Source organism: Ylistrum balloti, unplaced genomic scaffold (genome assembly GCF_031769215.1).
Source record: "Ylistrum balloti isolate Yb309-2 unplaced genomic scaffold, AGI_CSIRO_Ybal_v1 Utg369978, whole genome shotgun sequence".
Taxonomy (NCBI): domain Eukaryota; kingdom Metazoa; phylum Mollusca; class Bivalvia; order Pectinida; family Pectinidae; genus Ylistrum; species Ylistrum balloti.
In genome coordinates, this window is record NW_026782067.1 from 573,743 (window position 1) to 599,437 (window position 25,695).

General features: G+C 35.6%; 1 protein-coding gene across 2 annotated transcripts in view; it reads left to right on the forward strand.

Moving 5' to 3' along the window:
* Positions 1-71: 71 nt before the first annotated feature.
* Positions 72-25,695, forward strand: part of LOC132547788 (protein unc-79 homolog) — a 56,950-nt gene continuing 31,326 nt past the window's right edge. For both annotated transcript variants that reach the window (XM_060211591.1, XM_060211592.1), the window contains exons 1-25: positions 72-159; positions 1,032-1,152; positions 1,574-1,734; positions 2,044-2,214; positions 2,509-2,595; positions 4,436-4,491; positions 4,945-5,077; positions 5,264-5,328; positions 6,494-6,652; positions 7,199-7,413; positions 10,300-10,486; positions 11,284-11,350; positions 13,613-13,650; positions 14,265-14,368; positions 14,581-14,668; positions 15,727-15,815; positions 16,280-16,412; positions 17,309-17,599; positions 17,907-18,225; positions 18,601-18,719; positions 20,463-20,611; positions 20,728-20,885; positions 21,283-21,464; positions 23,275-23,476; positions 23,632-23,811. In XM_060211591.1, the coding sequence (XP_060067574.1) occupies positions 138-159; positions 1,032-1,152; positions 1,574-1,734; positions 2,044-2,214; positions 2,509-2,595; positions 4,436-4,491; positions 4,945-5,077; positions 5,264-5,328; positions 6,494-6,652; positions 7,199-7,413; positions 10,300-10,486; positions 11,284-11,350; positions 13,613-13,650; positions 14,265-14,368; positions 14,581-14,668; positions 15,727-15,815; positions 16,280-16,412; positions 17,309-17,599; positions 17,907-18,225; positions 18,601-18,719; positions 20,463-20,611; positions 20,728-20,885; positions 21,283-21,464; positions 23,275-23,476; positions 23,632-23,811 (3,496 nt within the window). In that variant the 5' untranslated portion in view covers positions 72-137. The remainder of the gene's footprint in view (positions 160-1,031; positions 1,153-1,573; positions 1,735-2,043; positions 2,215-2,508; positions 2,596-4,435; positions 4,492-4,944; positions 5,078-5,263; positions 5,329-6,493; positions 6,653-7,198; positions 7,414-10,299; positions 10,487-11,283; positions 11,351-13,612; positions 13,651-14,264; positions 14,369-14,580; positions 14,669-15,726; positions 15,816-16,279; positions 16,413-17,308; positions 17,600-17,906; positions 18,226-18,600; positions 18,720-20,462; positions 20,612-20,727; positions 20,886-21,282; positions 21,465-23,274; positions 23,477-23,631; positions 23,812-25,695) is intronic.

Consider the following 25,695-nt stretch of genomic DNA (forward strand, 5'->3'; position numbering starts at 1 on the left):
ACTTTTCGGTCGTTGACATCTATTTCAATCATAAGCAAGAAGATGATGGATGATTCGACGGGTCAAATTTTTGTAATTATTTTGGGAAATATTTCATTGAAATAACCCTTCTATCGGTCTGTTTTCTTGCCATCAAGATGACCACAAAGGCAGCCACATGTAAGTGTTTTCTCAGGAAGTATGCATGTTGATAAACACATTTGCAACAATCCATTTACTGATTTGGGCTTTCGTTGATGTGCAGACCAACACTGCTGTTTCAGGAATATGATTAGGCCTACTCTATGGCATTTTCTTTAATTCCATTGTTTTCTTGCTTGTTAATATCATATATTGTTTTATCCGTATAATGAGATAGGATTTCTGTATCAAATGCCAAGATTGATATTTTTACATTAGAAGTAGATTCAAAAGTTGTATTTTCAGTGCAAGCTTCGGATTACTTATGTATAAATAAACTTATGAACACCTCAGGTATTTATTTAAAACTATGGACCACAAGACTTCAATTAAAATATTGTTTGTTTGGCATTGATTTACCAACTTAAAAAAAAGAAATACCCCTGACTGAAATAATTTTATGATGACTGATTGTATCCAATTTTTGTTGTAGTGGACACCCTTTCCAGAATCTTAGGTCTTCATGCTGAAACTAATGCTTTCTGATGCAATGTCATATAAACATTTGTTATTTATTTTCCCTACCACTAAAACAAATAAATGACTTTGATTTGTGAGCTGGCCAAACAGAACCTGAAGTTCACGATGTCTTTTTTTTCCACCAATAAAATAATTATTTCCAGTTCCTAGAGTTCTCCAAGGACGGGTCATGAATCAATGCCAATCAGTGAATATTTTAAGGATGGCCCTAATGTTACTACAATTAGTTAGCCAATTGTTTCATGCGAAATGCAAAAATAAATCACATATTAAAAATCACAAATTAGCATTTAGATATAAGGCATAAAATTTATGTTGTCTAACTATGGCTCAATGATACATTTCTTTTGTGTTTTTCATTGTTTTTCAAGTTGCTTCAAAGATACATAACCTGAAGGATTACAGGTATCGGATCATCAATAATACCACACCACAGCCCACTGGTATTGAGATTGAGAATACTCTCAAGTACTTTTCTCAGTCACTGCTCAGGTACAAAAGAATATCAGATGAACTTGAATGACTTAGCCTCTGATTTGTTGAATATTTCAGTGATAATGAATTTCATTTGGTGTATTTTGATGACAAAGTTGTCTGTATAGCCCAGTAGGTTAATGATGTTAAGTAAATAGCATATGCAAGAATGAATGACCTTGGCTCATGACAAATGTTGAGGGAATAAATTGTGTTTAAATGCCTTGAATATTCTTAATTACTCTGCATCCCAACCTTTTCTGATTATTTGAGAAATTCACAGTAATATTTTGCCAGTGTGGAGTATGTTTAAATGAAAGGCTATCAAATGTAATGAAATGTATGGCCAACCTCTATTATATTGCATGGTGATAGGGCTAGAATGTATATTATTTGATATTTACATAATGTGCATATATGCGTTTTTGTCTTCTTGCAGTGTACTGAAGGATGTACCCAACATCCCAGCTGAGAGTTATGGCCCTCGCCAAAGAGACAGTGTCAGATTGTCAGTGTTTCCTAACCTTAAGTATACCGAATTGTACTATGCAGTACTTGATATGATTGATATTGTACCAACTATGCAGATTAAACAGCTGGGTAAGTCTGGATGATCAAGCACTGTCATTTTTTTCTTCTTGATGTTTTAGAGTGAAAAAAAAACAGCTATGAAGGATACAACTTGTTACTTAGATTTGAATTTTTGAATATTCAAAGATGGTGCATATATCATTGATACTTTTTTCCAGACAAATTCCTAAATGGAAATCTTAACTAATGCAGTTGCTGATGTGTACATGTTCCTAATTTATAGAGATGCAAAGAGAAAATGACACATGAATTTTGAAATGTTTTGAAATATATGGTTTAGAATGGATGATAAAATGTTGGATAATATGATTATTGTAGAGATAGGGGAGAATGTACTGAAGGTATTGGGCTGTCTGGTACCATTTCTGGAGCATGACTTGCTGGATTCCCTCCCTTACACAGTAGCCTCCACACTGGCTATTTTCCCCCCGACCCTCCACAAAGATACCATAGACTTGCTCTGTAGCAACATGCTGCCGATGACACTAGGTAATGTATCTGTAATTTTGTTATGTGGTCAAAAAGTAACTAGATATTTTTGATCAATCATTATCTTTTAGTGTACTTTGGTGTAACGTAAACTGTAGGTTTGAAGGATGTTTAAACATAATTTATCCATGATATACATTTGATGATTATACAACATTTGGAAATCAAAACTCCGTTCAGATGGAGCCTCACATACAGAGGCAAAACTTGCCAACCATATTAACCTGCTGTCTGGTAACATATGGATATGGATTAAGACCAATTTTGAATTATCTGATGTGTTATAAACTTCAGGGTTTGATGGCTGTCTGGAGCCGTCCTATGCCAGTGAGTCAGCCGCAGCCATCATCACTATGGTACTGCAACACACAGACAATGGATGTAAGTAGCACAATACAAATATAGTTGTGTAAGTAGTGAGTCAAAGATACAGGTAAATGGTATCAGTAAACAAAACACCAGTGCTATTTAATTTATTTTAATACTTCCAACATGTACATACATCATACCTGTACATATTGTAAATCACTTAGATTTTGAGAACTTACCTCTGCAGACATAGCCATGAATACATGATTTCATGAATGCTGATCTAGAAATGACTTTGAATTTGTGAAAGATGAGCTCTCAGAGACTCTTAAAAGCTCCTGCAATCTGCAATACAGGGATGTCAATGAAAAGTTCTAAAGATGTTTAAATTTGAAAGTGATATATGTCTTGCAGATTTGTTTGTGGAAATATAAGGTACATATAAATTCTAGGAAGTGTCTATTAAAGCAAGTTAAGGGCAGAATAACAAGGATGTCAGGAAGAGTTTCGTATAAATAATTGTGGAAGATTTGAATTAGCTATTGGCTCTCTGTATTAATGCGAAAATAAATCCCATGCAAAAGATGTGATTTACAGTACTTACCAGTCCATACTTTCTACTTATATCAGTACATACTTATCTGTCCATACTTTCTACTTATATCAGTACATACTTATCTGTCCATACTTTCTACTTATATCAGTACATACTTATCTGTCCATACTTTCTACTTATATCAGTACATACTTATCTGTCCATACTTTCTACTTATATCAGTACATACTTATCTGTCCATACTTTCTACTTATATCAGTACATACTTATCTGTCCATACTTTCTACTTATATCAGTACATACTTATCTGTCCATACTTTCTACTTATATCAGTACATACTTATCTGTCCAAACTTTATTTCTGTATCCTTGGGACAATAGTTTTGGACCCCTTAAGAATAATTTCTTGCTAGCTGCGCTATGTCAACCAATTGGCACCAAACAAATACATAAATGAATTTAAAGTGTACTTACTGTATGACTTTTTAAAAAACTGATCAGTGAAACACCAGTATTTTCTAAAATGTATCCACAGATCCAACCTGTATTTTGCTCACTTGAAATGATCGACATGAGTATCGAACATGTGACTGCACTTGCACTTCTGATGACATCACTAAATTACAGAGATGCTTGGGATAGTTTACAGTGACCAAGAAGTACTCATGTATTACAGAAAATCATCATTTGAAAAGGAATGTGTGCACCTTTCTAAAGAGTTAGATTCAAGATTTTTGGTTGTTTTTCTCAAATAAAGATATATTTATTGGCAAACTTCTTTCTTATAACACTAACTATATAAATGAAGTTAATTTTTCATCGGTCACTCTACAATCGGTAGTTAATTCAAATTGGAAATAAGTCATCAAAAGTGATAACTTAAAATTCACCATGGTTGCAATATAAGGCATCCTTGTTAAGACTTTAGTAACCAAAAGTTGCAAGAAAGCGTGGCCTTATATTCCTGATTGATTTTCATTCACTGAACAGACAACAACAAAACACTGGCATTTGAGGATGGGCTGATTGGTATATATCATCATATCTGTGAGGATGCTTGACATGTAAAAATGTGTATTAAGAAAAAATACACAAATTTGCCAAAAAAATATATTCTCAAAAAATTTATGGCGGATGTTATGATAAAAAAAAGTTGTCATTTTTTCTGGAAGCCTAACACGTTACAGCAACAAAAATTATCCAGGTGCGAGGTCAAGCAGGTCAACAGTTCTAGTGATATGGTTCAACAAACTGGCCGTTCCGAAATACATAATGGTCTGGAACTGATGTCTAGATGATATATACTTATCTGTAATGACTTTATATCTGTGTAACTACACATACTTTACATTGTAGCCTTCCACTCTCAGATCATGGAGTGCTTTATGAGCATTAAACGTGACCTCATTAAGGTGAGTTCTATAATCAGCATGGGAAATAGGAGGTAATGCACTTCAAAGATTTTGTTCATATTTTCATCAATATACTTTTTGTCTGTTAATTTGTTGATTTTAATGTTTAGTTTACTTTTTTGGGTTTTTTTTTATATATCTCTTCACAACAGCATTTAATTTCATTACTCTGAATTGTGATTGACCAAAAGGTTCCTCGGTATAGGAATCTTTTACCGAGAAAATAGAGGAACTAGTTTCCTTTTCAGGTTCGCCCTTGTGTTGTTTTTATTTTAAATATCAAAATAATTTCTAAAAACCAAGATTTGGACTGATATGACTTCTGATTCTTACTTTACTATGTACAATTGACTTTTAGAGTGAAATAGATTTTTTATATCACATGATCAAATTCAAGCCATTACATTTACACATATTTATAGAGGATACAGTAATAACCTTGTCTATGTGCAGGACATTCTCAGTATCATCGCCTATGGCCCTCCAGCAGGTCGTGCTCCAGCTGCTAACCTGCTATTTTATTACTGGCCACAGCTGAGTCCCTCTCAGTCAGACACAGGGAGGCGCATCAACTACAGATACGTAGGTTAGTATTGAGGTCTGCCTCATCTCTGTGATCAAAGGTAAAATTGAAAGAAGTAGATATTTAAATGATAATCAGAGCCATTTACGAAATTGAACAGAATAGTTTGTAATTCTCATATGAAGTAGAAACGGTTGTATATAGGTTTATAGCCTGGGTGCCAGTTCTATTCTGAGTTTTATATTTTAGCTTGGCCCCCTGTTTTGTGTCAGAGACGAGGATGTGTAAACTCAGGAAACTGTCAGGCTGTGAAGGTAGGGAGTACAACATATTTATCATGGAATAAACAAAAGTTAACAATGTTGTCTAATTCTCTATAATACAAGGAAATTGAGATCCAATATCTGTGTGGGCAGTTCCATTAATTTTCAGTAATCTTCCGAGGACCAAGGATCTCTATTGAACAACATATACCATATTTTCTGGGCCACAGCCACAGGGCCCGTTTTTAGTGATTTTTTCAATTTGATCCACATATAAGCCGCACCCTTTCTTACGATATGGTGACCACTATTGGTGACATTTTATATACTGGTAACAGATAATGGAAGGCAGTTCTTACTAAGTGGTAACCATTATGTTGACCAGAGTTTGTTGATGTAACGGACAATGGAAGGCAATTTACCAAGATCATTAGTAAAACATTTGATACAGTTTGCAAATGAATTATACACAGATAACCCTGTACAAGTAAACAACCATGGTAGTTCTTCTGGTATTTGACCTATAACCTGATGACCTATCGATCCCAGGATGCAAAAGTCTATTGTAAACTTCAGCTATGGCTTCGAAGTAACTTTGTAGTCTAGACAATGTTATTGTTATCCATATCAAAAGGTATCATTAATTAAATCCATGAGAATGTTACTTTTATTTAGATCGTCATCTGGTATACGAATGCAAATGACAGTTCAAGATGATCTGTTTCAGTCACAAACACGTGATGGCCAGGTTGTACATGTAAAAACTCCTGTTTTTTTTTCTCCATACTGCCGATTTTTAAGCCGCACATCCGACTAATGAGAAAAAGGTGCAGCTTATAACCTGGAAAATATGGTAGTATCGGTACAGTATCTAGTGTAATTTCCACCTAAATGACATTACCCAAAGATCATGTCATTGTATTCTGTGTACTATTTATGACATGAACTTTTAACAACATTGTAGTTGCTAGACAGAGGTACTATATAAGTCCTATATTTTGAATTGTTGTGCTGTTCTGAGGACAGTATACCTAGTATGCAGGAACATGTCAACATTAAAGCCTGGTGAAGAACTTCCTTGGATGTTGTCTGGTTATCTATACTTATTATTATAATCCTCCAGAAACAAATAAATGAACTACATAATAACTCACCTTCCTTAAGTAGGTATGAAACATGGAGGCAGCTCAGATGTTTAATATTGTGTTTCTTGTAGATGTGTTTAAACCCTGCGCTGGCTATCCATTCTGGAGACAAACCACCACCCTTATATATCTGTAGTGATTGTGCTGAGGTGCTGAGAAAGGAGCACAGCGAGTACATGACCGACATTCTATTGCCCATGTCTCATGCTTCAACCATTTGTGAAAACAAGGTGAGTCTTACCACCAAAAAACAATACTCACCCATGTCTCATGCTTCAACGCTCTGTGAAATTCAAGGTGAGTTTTACCACAAGTATCAATACTCATTCTATGTCTCATGCTGTGAAAACAAGATGAATTTTACCTCAAATAGCGATACTCAGCTTCAACCATTTTTGAAAACAAGGTGAATTTTTCACGAGTTTTCATATGCTACAAGTACAAAAATACTGTCCCTTTTTCATGTGCCATTCAACAGAATAAAAACAGTCTTCTCGCCACTTCCATGTCTGATCTTTCTGTATATTAAACTCAAGTGTAAAGACTAACTACAGCAGTTCTCACCCCATATTTTACATCTCAACCGTGTATCGCAAATTGCAAGTGCAAAATTTGAACCTTCTATAAATTTGCCACAAAAAGCAACAACACTCTTCTCATTTCCCAATGTTATATGAAAATATGGTGTATATAACCATGATTAGTGCATTCTTTAAAGAATTGATTTGGAACATCCCCCTTTGATATCTATCAATGTTTGAACGTTATCTTTTCAGAATTGTAAGTCACGAGACAACCTGGCAATGTGTACCTGTTTTTCCATTGACTGTGCCAGTTTTAATGGGAACCGACCAATCCGCTACTGTCAGATCTGTCATGAGTCACGTCACAATACAAACCGTGGTCGTAACCATGTGTATCATGTCAGTGTGCCTGAGATCTGGGACTGCAGTCTGGAAATGCAACGCTACCTAATGGATGCTATTGTTAGGTACACATAATACTTTAGTCCATTGTTAGTGTGTGTGAGAGTTGATCCCAATGTTCCTGTTGTAGTGTGTAAGAGTTGATCCCAATGTTCCTGTTGTAGTGTGTGTGAGTTGATCCCAATGTTCCTGTTGTAGTGTGTGTGAGAGATGATCCCAATGTTCCTGTTGTAGTGTGTGTGAGTTGACCCCAATGTTTTGTTGTAGTGTGTGTGAGAGTTGATCCCAATGTTTTGCTGTATTGTGTGTGAGAGTTGATCCCAATGTTTTGTTGTAGTGTGTGTGAGAGTTGATCCCAATGTTTGATGTAGTGTGTGTGAGAGTTGATCCCAATATTTACGTTATATTCTATGGGATTTGATCCTGATATGTGTATTTATTCTGTGAGATTTGATCCTGATGTTTGTGTTGTAGTGTGTGATGTTTGATCCTGATGTTTGTGTTGTAGTGTGTGATGTTTGATCCTGATGTTTGTGTTGTAGTGTGTGATGTTTGATCCTGATGTTTGTGTTGTAGTGTGTGATGTTTGATCCTGATGTGTGTGTTGTAGTGTGTGATGTTTGATCCTGATGTGTGTGTTGTAGTGTGTGATGTTTGATCCTGATGTGTGTGTTGTAGTGTGTGATGTTTGATCCTGATGTGTGTGTTGTAGTGTATGATGTTTGATCCTGATGTGTGTGTTGTAGTGTGTGAGGTTTGATCCTGATGTGTGTGTTGTAGTGTGTGATGTTTGATCCTGATGTGTGTGTTGTAGTGTGTGATGTTTGATCCTGATGTGTGTGTTGTAGTGTGTGATGTTTGATCCTGATGTGTGTGTTGTGTTCTGCGAGGTTTGATCCTGATGTGTGTGTTGTAGTGTGTGATGTTTGATCCTGATGTGTGTGTTGTGTTCTGTGAGGTTTGATCCTGATGTGTGTGTTGTAGTGTGTGATGTTTGATCCTGATGTGTGTGTTGTAGTGTGTGATGTTTGATCCTGATGTGTGTGTTGTAGTGTGTGATGTTTGATCCTGATGTGTGTGTTGTGTTCTGTGAGGTTTGATCCTGATGTGTGTGTTGTAGTGTGTGATGTTTCATCCTGATGTGTGTGTTGTGTTCTGTGAGGTTTGATCCTGATGTGTGTGTTGTAGTGTATGATGTTTGATCCTGATGTGTGTGTTGTAGTGTGTGATGTTTGATCCTGATGTGTGTGTTGTAGTGTGTGATGTTTGATCCTGATGTGTGTGTTGTAGTGTGTGAGGTTTGATCCTGATGTGTGTGTTGTAGTGTGTGATGTTTGATCCTGATGTGTGTGTTGTAGTGTATGATGTTTGATCCTGATGTGTGTGTTGTAGTGTGTGATGTTTGATCCTGATGTGTGTGTTGTAGTGTGTGATGTTTGATGTTTGATCTGATGTGTGTGTTGTAGTGTGTGATGTTTGATCCTGATGTGTGTGTTGTAGTGTGTGTGTTGTGATGTGTGTGTTGTGTGTGATGTTTGATCCTGATGTGTGTGTTGTAGTGTGTGATGTTTGATCCTGATGTTTGTGTTGTAGTGTGTGATGTTTGATCCTGGTGTGTGTGTTGTAGTGTGTGATGTTTGATCCTGATGTGTGTGTTGTATTCTATGGGATTTGATCCTGATGTATGTATTGTAGTCTATGGGATTTGATCCTGATGTGTGTGTTGTAGTGTGTGATGTTTGATCCTGATGTGTGTGTTGTAGTGTGTGATGTTTGATCCTGATGTGTGTGTTGTAGTGTGTGATGTTTGATCCTGATGTGTGTGTTGTAGTGTGTGAGGTTTGATCCTGATGTGTGTGTTGTAGTGTGTAAGGTTTGATCCTGATGTGTGTGTTGTATTCTGTGAGATTTGATCCTGATGTGTGTGTTGTATCCTGATGTGTGTGTTGTAGTGTGTGATGTTTGATCCTGATGTTTGTGTTGTATTCTGTGAGATTTGATCCTGATGTTTGTGTTGTATTCTGTGAGATTTGATCCTGATGTTTGTGTTGTATTCTGTGAGATTTGATCCTGATGTTTGTGTTGTAGTGTGTGAGATTTGATCCTGATGTTTGTGTTGTAGTGTGTGAGATTTGATCCTGATGTGTGTATTGTATTCTGTGAGATTTGATCCTGATGTGTGTGTTGTAGTGTGTGATGTTTGATCCTGATGTGTGTGTTGTAGTGTGTGTTTGTATGTGTGTGTTGTGTGTGATGTTTGATCCTGATGTTTGTGTTGTAGTGTGTGATGTTTGATCCTGGTGTGTGTGTTGTAGTGTGTGATGTTTGATCCTGATGTGTGTGTTGTAGTGTGTGATGTTTGATCCTGATGTTTGTGTTGTAGTGTGTGAGGTTTGATCCTGATGTGTGTGTTGATGTGTGTGTTGTATGTGTGTGTTGAGTGTGTGAGATTTGATCCTGATGTGTGTGTTGTAGTGTGTGAGGTTTGATCCTGATGTGTGTGTTGTAGTGTGTGAGGTTTAATCCTGATGTGTGTGTTGTATTCTATGAGATTTGATCCTGATGTTTGTGTTGTATTCTGTGAGATTTGATCCTGATGTGTGTGTTGTATTCTGTGAGATTTGATCCTGATGTTTGTGTTGTATTCTGTGAGATTTGATCCTGATGTGTGTATTGTATTCTGTGAGGTTTGATCCTGATGTTTGTGTTGTAGTGTGTGATATTTGATCCTGATGTGTGTGTTGTAGTGTGTGAGGTTTGATCCTGATGTGTGTATTGTATTCTGTGAGATTTGATCCTGATGTTTGTGTTGTATTCTGTGAGATTTGATCCTGATGTTTGTGTTGTAGTGTGTGAGGTTTGATCCTGATGTGTGTGTTGCATTCTATGAGATTTGATCCTGATGTGTGTATTGTAGTCTATGGGATTTGATCCTGATGTTTTTGTTGTAGTCTCCTGAAGGAAGCACAGCCTATTGAGTCTAAGAGAATGGTAGAAATGGGAGATGAACACCGACCACATTTCTCTGACGATGATGATTTCTTTGCCATGGAGGAAGTTGGGGAAAGGAAGCTACTCAGTCGCTATGGCATCTGGCTGATGGTGGAGTTGTGTAGCTCCAGAGAGGATATACCTATTGTATGTGGATTGACTGGTGACATTCTTGTTAATTACTTACAGTATACGCTGGTTACAAGTCCTTTGTTGGTAGCCATGTAGTCTATAGGTTTATACTCCATTCCTGAGTCCATATGTTTATTTGTATGGATCATGTCCTGGAGAATTTTACCTTGAAATGCAGATTTTTGTATATGGGTGCATAAGAATTACAGTGTCCTGCATATAAAAATCAGTTTTTACATCCCTTTCCCATATAGAAATATGGCCTTTGCATATGTCGAGGGTGTTTCTCATGTACTGTATCTAATAACTAGTGCAAATCTTTACATGTGGTTAGCTGTATTGATAGCAGTATCACATGCTGCAGTTTGGTCTCTTACTACACTATATACTCAATTTTAGCCCTTCTTTTATTTATCTGGAAGTTTGGCTGAAGGTGTCATTTTTGTTACATTTGACCCTGTTATACACTTTCTGTGAATTCCATGGTCTAGTAGTCATTTTTGTCACATAAAATCCTGTTGTACACTTTATGTTTATTCTATTGGTTGGCTGTCTCATTTTTGTCATGGTTGAACTCTTTCTGTGTATTCTGTGTTTAAATTATGCCATTTATTGTCACACTAAAAAGCCTTTTGGAGGTATTAAGTATATGAATGTGTACAAACTGTTCAGAAACACTTTTTGAAAATTATGAAATATTGATTGATTTTAATGGATGTTTAATCCTAATTATCTAATGCTATATGTATCCTTATCTTTCCTTGTCAGTATATATGTTTGTGGTATGTATGTAACCCTCTCTATTATTACAGGAGATCCTGGGCCGCCTGCTTGGTATGCTGTTCCAGTGGTTTGATGCTACAGCCTATCTCCCTGATGGTTGGTTTTCTTTATAACATATTCATACAGATCTGAATTTGGAGATATATGGTTCTTATTAAGAAACTTTAACTAACATTTATGTTATTGGTTGAGCTATAGTCCAAGTAATAATGAAAAATTGAAAAGGCTTATTAAGTAATTGTTTTTGAAGATACTTACCTGGTACTTAATACAGTACTTAAAAATTTGACTGAGCACTTTTTGATCTACTGTAAATTAAGGTAGTGAAAGACAACTACAATACCTGTACTCTGTTGATCTACTGTGAATTAAAAGTAGTGAAAAACAATTACAATACCTACTGTGAATTAAAAGTGAAAAACAATTACAATACCTGTACTCTGCTGAAAAACAATTACAATACCTGTACTCTGTTGATCTACTGTGAATTAAAGGTAGTGAAAAACAATTACAATACCTGTACTCTGTTGATCTACTGTGAATTAAAGGTAGTGAAAAACAATTACAATACCTGTACTCTGTTGATCTACTGTGAATTAAAGGTAGTGAACGACAATTACAATACCTGTACTCTGCTGATCTACTGTGAATTAAAGGTAGTGAAAAACAATTACAATACCTGTACTCTGCTGATCTACTGTGAATTAAAGGTAGTGAAAAACAATTACAATACCTGTACTCTGTTGATCTACTGTGAATTAAAGGTAGTGAACGACAATTACAATACCTGTACTCTGCTGATCTACTGTGAATTAAAGGTAGTGAAAAACAATTACAATACCTGTACTCTGCTGATCTACTGTGAATTAAAGGTAGTGAACGACAATTACAATACCTGTACTCTGTTGATCTACTGTGAATTAAAGGTAGTGAACGACAATTACAATACCTGTACTCTGCTGATCTACTGTGAATTAAAGGTAGTGAAAAACAATTACAATACCTGTACTCTGCAATCTACTGTGAATTAAAGGTTGAAAAACAATTACAAAGTACTCTGCTGATCTACTGTGAATTAAAGGTAGTGAACGACAATTACAATACCTGTACTCTGCTGATCTACTGTGAATTAAAGGTAGTGAAAAACAATTACAGTACCTGTACTCTGTTGATCTACTGTGAATTAAAGGTAGTGAAAAACAATTACAATACCTGTACTCTGCTGATCTACTGTGAATTAAAGGTAGTGAACGACAATTACAATACCTGTACTCTGCTGATCTACTGTGAATTAAAGGTAGTGAACGACAATTACAATACCTGTACTCTGTTGATCTACTGTGAATTAAAGGTAGTGAACGACAATTACAATACCTGTACTCTGTTGATCTACTGTGAATTAAAGGTAGTGAACGACAATTACAATACCTGTACTCTTTGATCTACTGTGAATTAAAGGTAGTGAAAAACAATTACAATACCTGTACTCTGCTGATCTACTGTGAATTAAAGGTAGTGAAAAACAATTACAATACCTGTACTCTGCTGATCTACTGTGAATTAAAGGTAGTGAACGACAATTACAATACCTGTACTCTGCTGATCTACTGTGAATTAAAGGTAGTGAAAAACAATTACAGTACCTGTACTCTGTTGATCTACTGTGAATTAAAGGTAGTGAAAAACAATTACAATACCTGTACTCTGCTGATCTACTGTGAATTAAAGGTAGTGAAAAACAATTACAATACCTGTACTCTGCTGATCTACTGTGAATTAAAGGTAGTGAACGACAATTACAATACCTGTACTCTGCTGATCTACTGTGAATTAAAGGTAGTGAACGACAATTACAATACCTGTACTCTGCTGATCTACTGTGAATTAAAGGTAGTGAACGACAATTACAATACCTGTACTCTGTTGATCTACTGTGAATTAAAGGTAGTGAACGACAATTACAATACCTGTACTCTGTTGATCTACTGTGAATTAAAGGTAGTGAAAAACAATTACAATACCTGTACTCTGTTGATCTACTGTGAATTAAAGGTAGTGAACGACAATTACAATACCTGTACTCTGTTGATCTACTGTGAATTAAAGGTAGTGAAAAACAATTACAATACCTGTACTCTGTTGATCTACTGTGAATTAAAGGTAGTGAACGACAATTACAATACCTGTACTCTGTTGATCTACTGTGAATTAAAGGTAGTGAAAAACAATTACAATACCTGTACTCTGCTGATCTACTGTGAATTAAAGGTAGTGAACGACAATTACAATACCTGTACTCTGTTGATCTACTTCTACTCTATTTTCAATCCTTTTCATTAAGTTTATTTATTGTTGTAGATAACATTGGAAATGCATTAGAAAAACTGAAACCTGGTGTAAGTACATTTTACTTGAAAAATTAAAGTCATGAAAAGAGATCTTTGATAAGTCTCTTATGTTGTCTACTATTTTAGCAAATAATGATGCCAAAATTTCCTCACAATAATACAACAAACTTCAATGTAAAAATGTTTTTTTTACAGATTGTACATATAGTTCAACCTAGAGGAATATAAATCAGTGTTTGTTTTGAGGTCATCTGACCATGACCTTTACTTGTTATATGTCATCATCTGCTGTGTGTAGACTTTCAATAGCAGGTTTCAACTCAAGCGTGCTTGAAGTGATCCTGAATTGATCTTGACCAAATGATGTTATTTTATGTATCGGTCCAAAATCCATAACAGCAATCTGGTGCCATTGAGCTGAAATTTTGTGGGAATGTAGAGAAACTGAAATAACAGTGTTTAATTGCTAAAATAGTTGGAATCATTTGATAATTGATACATCACCACTGCTATTATATCACACATAAGTCGTAATGGTTAGATCACTACCTGTTTCATGTTTTATTTTGGCCAGTATATAGCACTATTATACCCTTTACTTTACTGTACATTCTCTCTCAGTCCTACAGAGATTACTGTATACCTTCTATTGTCTGTTGTAGTATATCTATGATTGGCTGGAGGAGATAGGACACACACATTTTGAGGTGATCGTGTCATGCCTGCTGCCCCACCCAGTAGAGTATGCTCGTGTTGGAGGATTTTGGTGAGTACCTGTATAGGTTAGCATGAGTGCTAAACTCTCGAGCCTTTCATGGAGATGGCCAGAGGTCTTTCAATCTGTCCTGATTTAGAATATTTTGAGAGTTTCTTTCTCTGGTCTGAACTAATTGTGGAGGATGGTCAGTCTGTATATTTGTGATACTTATTGTTTTACTTTCATACAAGGACCAATATTAATTGTTCTATTTCTTATAGGGACACACTGGTGAGCCGGACAACACAGATCAAAGAAGGACTCAACTGTTTCTTCTGCCTTGTACCTTACGACATCATCACTTTTGAGGTGAAATAATTTAACATTAGTTTGTACTCTGATTTGGATTTATGTTATGTTGCCTGGTACAGTGGAACCCACTTAATATCATGTCTGTTAATGTCACTTTCTGGTTAGTCTCAGGTTTTTATGTAATCGAACATCTGATAATGTCACTTATTTTCATGTGGGCAATGCTTAATATCACTTCATTTTGCTGACTATCACATAAAAAGCACAGGTTAATCACAGATAAGGGAGGACAGAATCTTTGGATTCAGGTGTAAAGGGGCATCCGTTACAGTCACACTTGGACATGTTATGTAAACAATGTCATGGCCCCACTGACCAATTTTTCACAACCAGCGACTCCCAAACAATAATATTGACTCACTTACCTGCAAAGTCCAGCTAATTCTGAAACAGTGTTTTTCCAAAGATGTGTTACATGACATCAGATTGGCCATTAAAAATAACCACTAATTAACAGCCAATGAAACATGGTGTTTCAAAGGTGAACAGTTCACACTCTGTTGGCTATTTTTGTCAGCAAGGATCGAGTTGCAATCTTCAGAATACATTTTATCGAAGTTGCAGAGATACACACTGTATATATACCAACTTTGCAACAATACACCATTATGAAGCTTATACAGTAAAGGATGAATAAATTATACGGCAAAACTTCAGCTGATGACACGGTAGTGTCATGTACCAATCTGACCAGGTGTAAACTGAATATGACGTGAAGTGTCATGATCGTTTACGATAGTTTATGACTGGAGTTTAGATATTTCAAAGAATAAACAAATACAAGTCAAGGAACACACTGTTCTTATGGGGAAATACAAATCAAATTACAAATTTATTGTCTTCAAACAATTTCTGTTAAAAAAAAGTCAGTTTGGGGCATCTGGAAATTAACTTTTGGGTTTAGACGTCTGGAAAAATGTGTCAACTGTTAATATTACATTCCACTTATTATCACAGTTTCCGCTGACAAATGGACCATGATATTAAGTGGGTTTCACTGTAACAGTCTCCTACTGTATCAAGTCATTATTTTACATTGCCTTTAATTATTTTAGATATGGGATTATGTGATGCCCTACTGGTTAGAGGCCATTAGGACAGAAGTGCCCACAGAAGATCTTCATGAACTCAAAGTTCTCCTCAGGTAAACTTATCACAGGCAAGACTTAACAATTTACAATAGATGATACTTTTTCAAGTTTTAGTCGACAAAGTTGAAGCAACAAAATTTGACTACCTATATCTGTCAATTAAATTTTTGTTTTCAAGGAAAAGAAAACTACCTTATATGAAAACTGTTCAAATTTTTATGATAGATGTTTTGAAAATCTTTATGATAGATGGTTTGAAAATCTTTATGATAGATGGTTTGAAGTATCTCATTTTGTAATTTGATTTTGTATGACTGAATGTGACCATCTTGGCCTCAGTATACCAACTCTATCTGGCTTATTTTGGTAGGTAAAATTTTGTCAGCAGGTAAAGGGTAGACTTTTGACAAATCTCAATTTGTTTTTAGTCATTTCACATTTGTACTTCAAAAACTTCAATAGAAATGGATACAAAGAGCAAAATGTATAAAGTCACCTTGTTTTTACAATATTTCAGCAAAGCATTTGACATTCAGTTATGTCCCCTGCCCTTTACACCAGATAGTCCAGAGAAGATCCTTCAGTTCATCTCCGACCGCTTCACTGATACCAGTGCTTATGTTCAGGAACAAGCACTTCAATGGCTTCAGGTAAAAGTCTTTTAACTAAAAGCATTTGAAACATTAATACACCTTTTGCTTATTGCCTCCTGTGGTTATTTTTTTTTTGTGGGAACTTATTTTTGTTGTTCTCATATGTTCTCCTATTCCAGAAATTCTATGAACCATTTAACTTTAAGGATAAGTATTCAATGCTCCAGATAAGTTTTTAATCGATGGGTAAAGAGCTCTTACTTTTCTTACCTTGGGAGTAAAAATGATTTTGATCATGCCATGCAAGAATTTTCAGCATGAAATAGGATTACCTTTTGTTGACTGCTGTGATATTTCTTAATTTGATACATTAAAACAACTAAAATGTTTGGTAATCATTTGTTCAATGATATTGCTCACCATTGCTTTATTGTTGAAGTTTTAAAACCTCTAACGCTTTACTGTTTGCCGTGATTTGGTGATCATTGGCTTCAAAATGAGACATATTCAGAATCATTAAAATATTCATGGATCTAGATTTAGGAGGAGTAATTGATATGAATTGTTTTGGCAACTATGATTATAGAAAGGTAGAAAAGGTGTTGGGTAAAGTCGGATCACTTACACATTATTAATAAGCAATGGATAAATAAAAATGTGACTGTAATGAGTATGCATCAATTTGATTATCAACGCATATGCTAATACTCAGCTCATCAGGGGCACTGTCATTAGTGGTGATTATGAGTACTGTTTATTCATGAAATCAAGTGCCAAAGAAAAAGTGTTTTGTCATGTCATGAGTCCAGTGATGTCTGATTTTACAGTATGTGTTATGTCTTGGAAGTATTCCATAGAATAAAGTTCATCTTGGCAAGATTTTTGTGTGAAGTGGATTTTATTTCATGCAAATATTCTGTTGATAATACATCAAATCTGTGTTTTCCTTACAGATTTTGTCAACACTAGATGTGATCATCCCCATCAATATGTTGCTGAACATGTTCCAGTGTGGGGTGGAAAATCTGTGTACCATCATCACACAGGGAGAATCCAAAAAGGCAGGGGTTGCAGGTGGTAACCACCAACAGATATTTTCTCCTAGCACCCCTATAGAGGAATGTCCACCACCTCTCAGCCCTGAGAAGTCTCATGTAGTTGTAGAGGCATATGAGATATATGATCGTGAAACAGAACTTGTTCTTCCTTGCTTTTGTATGATGTTGGACATGTGTCTCAAACAGGTAAATATTTCAAATCTATTCCTAAAACTTGTGAATTGTTTGTGTGATGTCTTCATTCTGAGGTTCTTATGCCCAAGTAGTAAAATGCTTTGAGAGATGTTGGATGTTTATATGTTCAATTTGTATTATAGTGGAAGCACATTAACTTAAAATATTTCAAAGGAGGACCGTGAACAGGGAAACAAACTTTACATTTTAATCCTACATTATGCTTTGTGTCTAACATATTATAATCAATACGTATTTATGTCTTATACCCAGTACATAAATCCTTGTGTAAGTGTAACTGTGTCATATGCTTTAACAGCTTGAACTACAAGAGTTTCCAAAGTACCTTGGTATCTACAATGAGACAAGTCGTCAGATCATGTCCCTACTCACGTCAATGCTAAATGTTACTTGGGATGGCAGTCATACCTGCAGCCAGGAGCAGCAGGCCTCAAGTTGTACTTTCTGTCAGAACGTGGCTCTGTGGCACCAACTTACCTCCAAGGTCATGTGCTGCTACTGTCCTCGTGACACTGCAAAGATTCCACCCAAGGATGTACCCAAGGTTGAGGAGATGAAGTTCACCTCTGTCAACACCAAACCTTCACATCCCATGTCCTCCCCCACTGAAAGAAAAAGTGAGTACATACAGTGATATACAGCTTATAATATGTATATATACTATATATAGATACCAAGCTGAGCACATAATACACATGTAACATATATGTAACCTGTGCTGTGAAACAGTACAATTGTTAACATTGTTCCGGTGGTCCATACACATATTAGTCTGTTGCCTGGATTCCTGAGGAAGACAAACAGCTACAGGAAGGGAATGTTGAGGACACCTCAGACGACCACCTGAGGTGTGTAGGCCAAAGCTTTACTGACTGAGCTATTATGGCCCTATATCATGTTAAAGCTTTATGTAATATTCATATCAATGTCTACCTGACATTTTATTTTTTTGTTATAAACACATGTTCAGAATCCTTCCTTGTCTATCACAGGCTCCTCCTCTAATGGAGAGGACAGTCCAGAGGAGGAAGAAGAGAAGGAGGAGGAAGTTCCTCAGTTTGATGTATCCACCATGCCTATCCACCTACAATTATTCCACCAGTTTCTACAGGTAGTTACTAAAATATCACACCAGACTAGTGTGGAGCTCCTCTATTAAAAGTTACCTGATTATAATGGGCTGTTACTTAAGATATGGCTAGTGTGGAGCTTCTCTGTTAAAAGTTACCTGATTATAATGGGCTGTTACTTAAGATATGGCTAGTGTGGAGCTTCTCTGTTAAAAGTTACCTGATTATAATGGGCTGTTACTTAAGATATGGCTAGTGTGGAACTTCTCTGTTAAAAGTTACCTGATTATAATGGGCTGTTACTTAAGATATGGCTAGTGTGGAGCTTCTCTGTTAAAAGTTACCTGATTATAATGGGCTGTTACTTAAGATATGGCTAGTGTGGAGCTTCTCTGTTAAAAGCTACCTGATTATAATGGGCTGTTACTTAAGATATGGCTAGTGTGGAGCTTCTCTGTTAAAAGCTACCTGATTATAATGGGCTGTTACTTAAGATATGGCTAGTGTGGAGCTTCTCTGTTAAAAGTTACCTGATTGTAATGGGCTGTTACTTAAGATATGGCTAGTGTGGAGCTTCTCTGTTAAAAGCTACCTGATTATAATGGGCTGTTACTTAAGATATGGCTAGTGTGGAGCTTCTCTGTTAAAAGTTACCTGATTATAATGGGCTGTTACTTAAGATATGGCTAGTGTGGAGCTTCCTTGTTTTAAGTTGATTTTTTTCACAAAAACATCAAACCAGTCTTAAGTGTGTGAAACAAAGCTGATGTATAGCTTTAAGCATAGAGAAAATCACTGAAACTTAACACAAGACTAGTCTGTAGCCTCCGAAACCAAACTTTGTGTTCAGCATCTGATCATAAATATTGTAATACAAGGTATAAGACAGAACAGTAGAGTAGTAATATAGACTAAGTGCTGACGATAAGACAGAACAGTAGAGTAGTAATATAGACTAAGTGCTGATGATATATATAAGACAGAACAGTAGAGTAGTGATATAGGCTAAGTGCTGACGATAAGACAGAACAGTAGAGTAGTAATATAGACTAAGTGCTGATGATATATATAAGACAGAACAGTTGAGTAGTGATATAGACTAAGTGCTGATGATATATATAAGACAGAACAGTAGAGTAGTGATATAGACTAAGTGCTGATGATATATATAAGACAGAACAGTAAAGTAGTGATATAGACTAAGTGCTGATTATATATATAAGACAGAACAGTTGAGTTGTGATATAGACTAAGTGCTGACGATAAGACAGAACAGTTGAGTAGTGATATAGACTAAGTGCTGATGATATATATAAGACAGAACAGTTGAGTAGTGATATAGACTAAGTGCTGATTATATATATAAGACAGAACAGTTGAGTAGTGATATAGACTAAGTGCTGATGATATATATAAGACAGAACAGTAGAGTAGTGATATAGGCTAAGTGCTGATTATATATTTAAGACAGAACAGTAGAGTAGTGATATAGACTAAGTGCTGATGATAAGACAGAACAGTTGAGTAGTGATATAGGCTAAGTGCTGATGATATATATAAGACAGAACAGTAGAGTAGTGATATAGCCTAAGTGCTGATGATAAGACAGAACAGTTAAGTAGTGATATAGACTAAGTGCTGATGATATATATAAGACAGAACAGTTAAGTAGTGATATAGACTAAGTGCTGATGATATATACAGTTTGTACTTCCCTATCATTAAGGTTATTTGAGCAGTAAACCTAAAACCTGAATTTTATGCAATGTCTTTCTGTTGATCAGGAACTGTGCAAGTTATCCGACACAGATGCCCTGTACTCTCTGCTTGTGTCTATGAAATACTTAATTCTTCACGGCGAGTGTCTCAACTACACCATCAACCAGTGTCCAGACTTCGTCAAGTATTGTCTTTCCAAGCACTTTATACCCAAGTAAGTTCAAATACTTCATATCCAAGCCTATCCATATGCTTCTTCTCCAGTCTGAGTGCACTTTATACACAACTTAGTCCAAACACTTCATATCCAAGCCTATCCTATGTTTTCAGTCTTTGGAAGCTGTTAAAAGCCAAGCACTCCCACCTAGCCTCAGTGTGTGTACCATTACTGTTACACTGCCTTACACTGCCAACAGGAGCTGACATTTTCTGGAAACTTGTGGAAGATGACTTCAGTTCTGATGATTGGCGATGCAGGTTTGCCGCTGGTATGTCACCTACTTAAGTTACATCACATTTTTAGTAATAGTATGTCTCATATTGTGAAAGAGAACATTGAAAAAACACATTCCTGATATTGCTATGTGCTCCACTAACTGAGCTAAAGAATCATGCTGTGTCAAATAATTGACAATGACTGCTCTAGCACAGAAGATTGTAGGTCAAACTGGAACTCTTCTTTAATGTTGAAATCGTCAAACTGGTATTATGTTTGTTTTAGAATATATATGTTTGTAAGTTTTAAAATCAGTAATGTTTTACTTTAAACAACATTTAAGAGAAATATTTATCATGTAAATATAAAATTTTGTCTCTACAAAGGGACAAAAATAAGACCGTGCCTTTATTAGTATTTGTGTTTGTGTTCATATTTGTGTTTGACAGTGGAGAAGGTGATTGTGTTAGCAAGGTTACTGGACAGAGAGACCATACAACATAACCAGGTCATACAGACTGCTCTGGCACACGCTTTCTGTCTCCTCATCGGCTCTCTTGTTGATATCAATGCTGCCATAGCACAGAGAACTATACAGTACTTGGAAACCATTAAAACATCTTCTGTAAAGGTAGGCTTATAGACGGATCCATCAAACTCAGTCATTGTAATTACTTAGAAAGTGAATATTCCTTTTCTTTTTCATTTAAAAAGATTATACAAAATTCAAGTGAATAGCACCTTTAAATACAATTTTTCAAGTTAGAAACATTAGAGTGAAACAATTATTTATACTGCATCATACAGCTGTTTTATCCTTTAAGGACTCGTCAGTGACATCAAGAATTCAAGTTTTGATACCTATGAGGTGACTAAGAAAAATGCAAAGATATTGAAAGTAAAGGCAAAATCTGGATGGGGAGGTGCAACAGAGCCATAATTCAATAAATTCTGTGAATTTTCATATATCTGATAATTTTAGAAGAATATCATGTACATGTGTCTGTTCTGAACTCTTCATTATCTGTTAGGTATTGTTGATAAGCCCCTATAAATGCACTAGTTAGCTAAATGATATATCTGTGTATATATATCACTAGGTATCATCCTGGAGCCAAGAAGATGAACCTTAACACACTTGTTTTATGCTTTTCTTCTATGGAAATTTTTCCAGCTGAAGATTTTTCTTGTCAGATCCTTGGGATAATAGTTTGAGGAATATGGGGTGTTTGAGTAATCAGAGGTCAGATCAAAGACCCTCAGTTAGCATTTTGTGAATCCCCAGTGTCTGTGAACAATATACCTAAAACTCTATCTTTTATTAGTCCTATTTAAGATTTTGTGAATCCCCAGTGTCTGTGAACAATATACCTAAAACTCTATCTTTTATTAGTCCTATTTAAGATTTTGTGAATCCCCAGTGTCTGTGAACAATATACCTAAAACTCTATCTTTTATTAGTCCTATTTAAGATTTTGTGAATCCCCAGTGTCTGTGAACAATATACCTAAAACTCTATCTTTTATTAGTCCTATTTAAGATTTTGTGAATCCCCAGTGTCTGTGAACAATATACCTAAAACTCTATCTTTTATTAGTCCTATTTAAGATTTTGTGAATCCCCAGTGTCTGTGAACAATATACCTAAAACTCTATCTTTTATTAGTCCTATTTAAGAGATCCCCAGTGTCTGTGAACAATATACCTAAAACTCTTATCTTTTATTAGTCCTATTTAAGATTTTGTGAATCCCCAGTGTCTGTGAACAATATACCTAAAACTCTATCTTTTATTAGTCCTATTTAAGATTTTGTGAATCCCCAGTGTCTGTGAACAATATACCTAAACCTCTATCTTTTATTAGTCCTATTTAAGATTTTGATGATGCTTTTACTTCTCATAAATTCAATGTCTTGGATTTTAGTGAAAAGAAATTTGTAAAGTTTGTTATTCTTGGTAATTTCATTAACGGAAAAATTCAAATTCAAAACAATGGTACTACATAGCAGATGACAATATAGGTATGTAATCAAGCCACTGTTAATCCTGTAATTTTCTGTAGTCCTCTCGGACACCTGTATAAACTCAGAAAGTAGTCGGACTGGTACATTGAAGTTGTAAATAGTTCTATGTAACACAGGTAAAATTTGGTGAGCATGACACCTATTCAACAAATAGAAAGGGGAAATACTATGAACAAGACAGGAAGAGGATGAAAATGAGTCAGTGAAATGTAGGGTATTCAAGGAATAACAGTTTAAATATCAAGATTCATTCAAGGACACAGTCGGTACTGAACGATCAGTTTGATAAATAGAGGGCATATTTAAAGGAAGTGAGGTTATAATGGATTTCACTTTTTGGTTATGTACTATGTCTCCATCAGTGATGAGATTTTCACAAGTTTATCAAGTGATTACAATATGTTTGGTATTTCTGTAGTGTCTCTGTCAGTGTATGGAGTTCCAGTTTGACCACGTCATCTCTGACCGGATCATGATACTGCAGCGAATGCAGCTGCTTGCCAATGTACTAAAAGACCAGAAGATTCTGTCCTGGGAGTTTTTCCTGGCTCGCTTTGACAGTCTGTCCCTGGAGGCTCAGCTGGACTTGGAGAACAATGGGGACATTGCCTGTCCCACAGGTATACCCCCCTCACCAACACACAAGTCTCATGTGGAATGATTTGTGTCTCTTGAAATTAGATGAAACATTTTCTGATACAATTATTATTAACAACTAAATAAGACACATGCCATTTTTAATCAGTTGGCAATGACTCCTTTTTATGTATTACAGATCTAACCAGCAGTGATAGGGAGAGTGAGCACTTTCTACGTAAGATCAATAGAGCCAGGTTTGCCATGGCGCGAACAGACAGTATCCGGTCTCTTAGCACGAGTATGAATGGGAAACCCCCATACCGTCGAGCAGTGTCTGTCCCCATGCATCTCATCACCAAGACAACACCTCCCAAACGTATGTACCAGCTGTCAATAAATGTTCTTCCAATATTTGTCTGATACTCAGTTCATATAGAAGAGAAGAATTTTGATATATGGGTTCTTTTATTGCTGTATTAGAATTGTCCGTAAATTAACACATGATATTTCACACAGAATTTGACTGCCATCATCTCTATTACAGTACACAATATTATAGTGTGATATCTTTTCAATACGATAAGATTAGCATAAGAAATCACATTTGGTATAGTTATTATTTCCAATTGAACATTTTACAGGATGACATTGCTGTCTCAGATGAATCTGACTTGTCAGGAATGTTGAATCAGAATCAAAATTATCTCAACTAGAAAGTATCTCTTGAAAATATTACTGAAACAAAATCTTAATGCTGAATGGGTCTCTGTATACTTTCTGTAGATAAGTAAACTTACCCTGTAAGTTGATATGTTTCCTAGTTGGCTATGAGTCTCTGTCTGTCCCCTTTGACTGTGATGAGAATATTTTCTTGATTCCACCTTTCGCAGATATTATTATGTATGGGGTTCAACAATTGCTTGTCACAATGGTGTCATGCTGATTTTCTGACAAATATTGGTTAAACCTTGGATAGATATTGAAATTTGAAATAGCTTGGACATATTTGCATTGTTGGCCATTTGACTGGAAGGTCACAGTGGCTAGGAGATTCCTGCTGCCATGTTTTGTGTGTCTGTGTTTCAGCTCATCACCACCATAAATGGAAGATTCACTTACATAAACTCCATTGTAAGTCCTGTGCTCCTGGGTGGTGCTTCTTGGTGTTGGCTGCTGGTACCACACTGTCATTAACAGGGGGTCACAAGGGGGAGTCATTAACAGGGGTCCCTCAAGGGGAGTTAATAACAAGGGGTTTTATATCAATTTGCATCATATCAAAAATAAGCTTTAATTGTAGTGTTATTAGAGACTCCTTCTTGTGACCCCTTACTTATAGCTCTGCTTCACGTGTGTCATCATTAACAGTCACTTTGGGTTGCAGAGTCCTGATTTAACCTAATCAGTCTTTTTATTTCAGTTCTGATGTCCCAGTAGACATCTGGACATTTAGTGTTACAATAATACTCATTGAGATGTAACTCCTGTACATGTTCACATTATTTTATGTGGGTCTTTATTATTAACATAACCTTATTTGGTATGTAAATGTATTTGTTTCGATATACATATCATTATTTTATTATGGATTTTTTCAACCATTTTATTTTATAGATTTTTTTTTCATTTACATAATTTAACAAGTTACCTCCATTTTCTTTTGAATTGAATTGTTGACTTTGTTGTAAACATGTTGGTGGATTCCAAGATTATATATTATTTCTCACAGCTAGTGGATCTGTATGAAAAAGATACATCTACTTATTTTACTAAGGAATTGAATGATACAAAATTTACTACTGACAAGATTAAGATTACAAGACTACACTGTGTAACTCTAGATGTTTTCTGGCATTTTGTGTGTCATTTCCCATTCTGAGAAGTGTATACATCACATCCAGTTTTCTACCTTGTATTTCAATATTTACATATTTATTATGTTAATACATTTACTTAAAAGTGTCTTTTGACAAATGTGGAACTTCTTGCTGCTCTTGGTGAACTGATGTTTCTCCTCAAAAACGTTGATGTGAGAAGGGTTTCTCCTGTACAATACTTTCTATCTGAATTTCTTACTTTCTGTACTATCTATACAAAAGCCTCTTCTGATCAAGTACCTGTAAGTGAAGAAATCACTTCTTCTGATCAAGTACCTGTAAGTGAAGAAATCACTTCTTCTGATCAAGTACCTGTAATTGAAAAAAACAATGAATACCTGTAGGTGAAAAGGCTACTTCTCAAAGAGTACCTGTAGATGAAA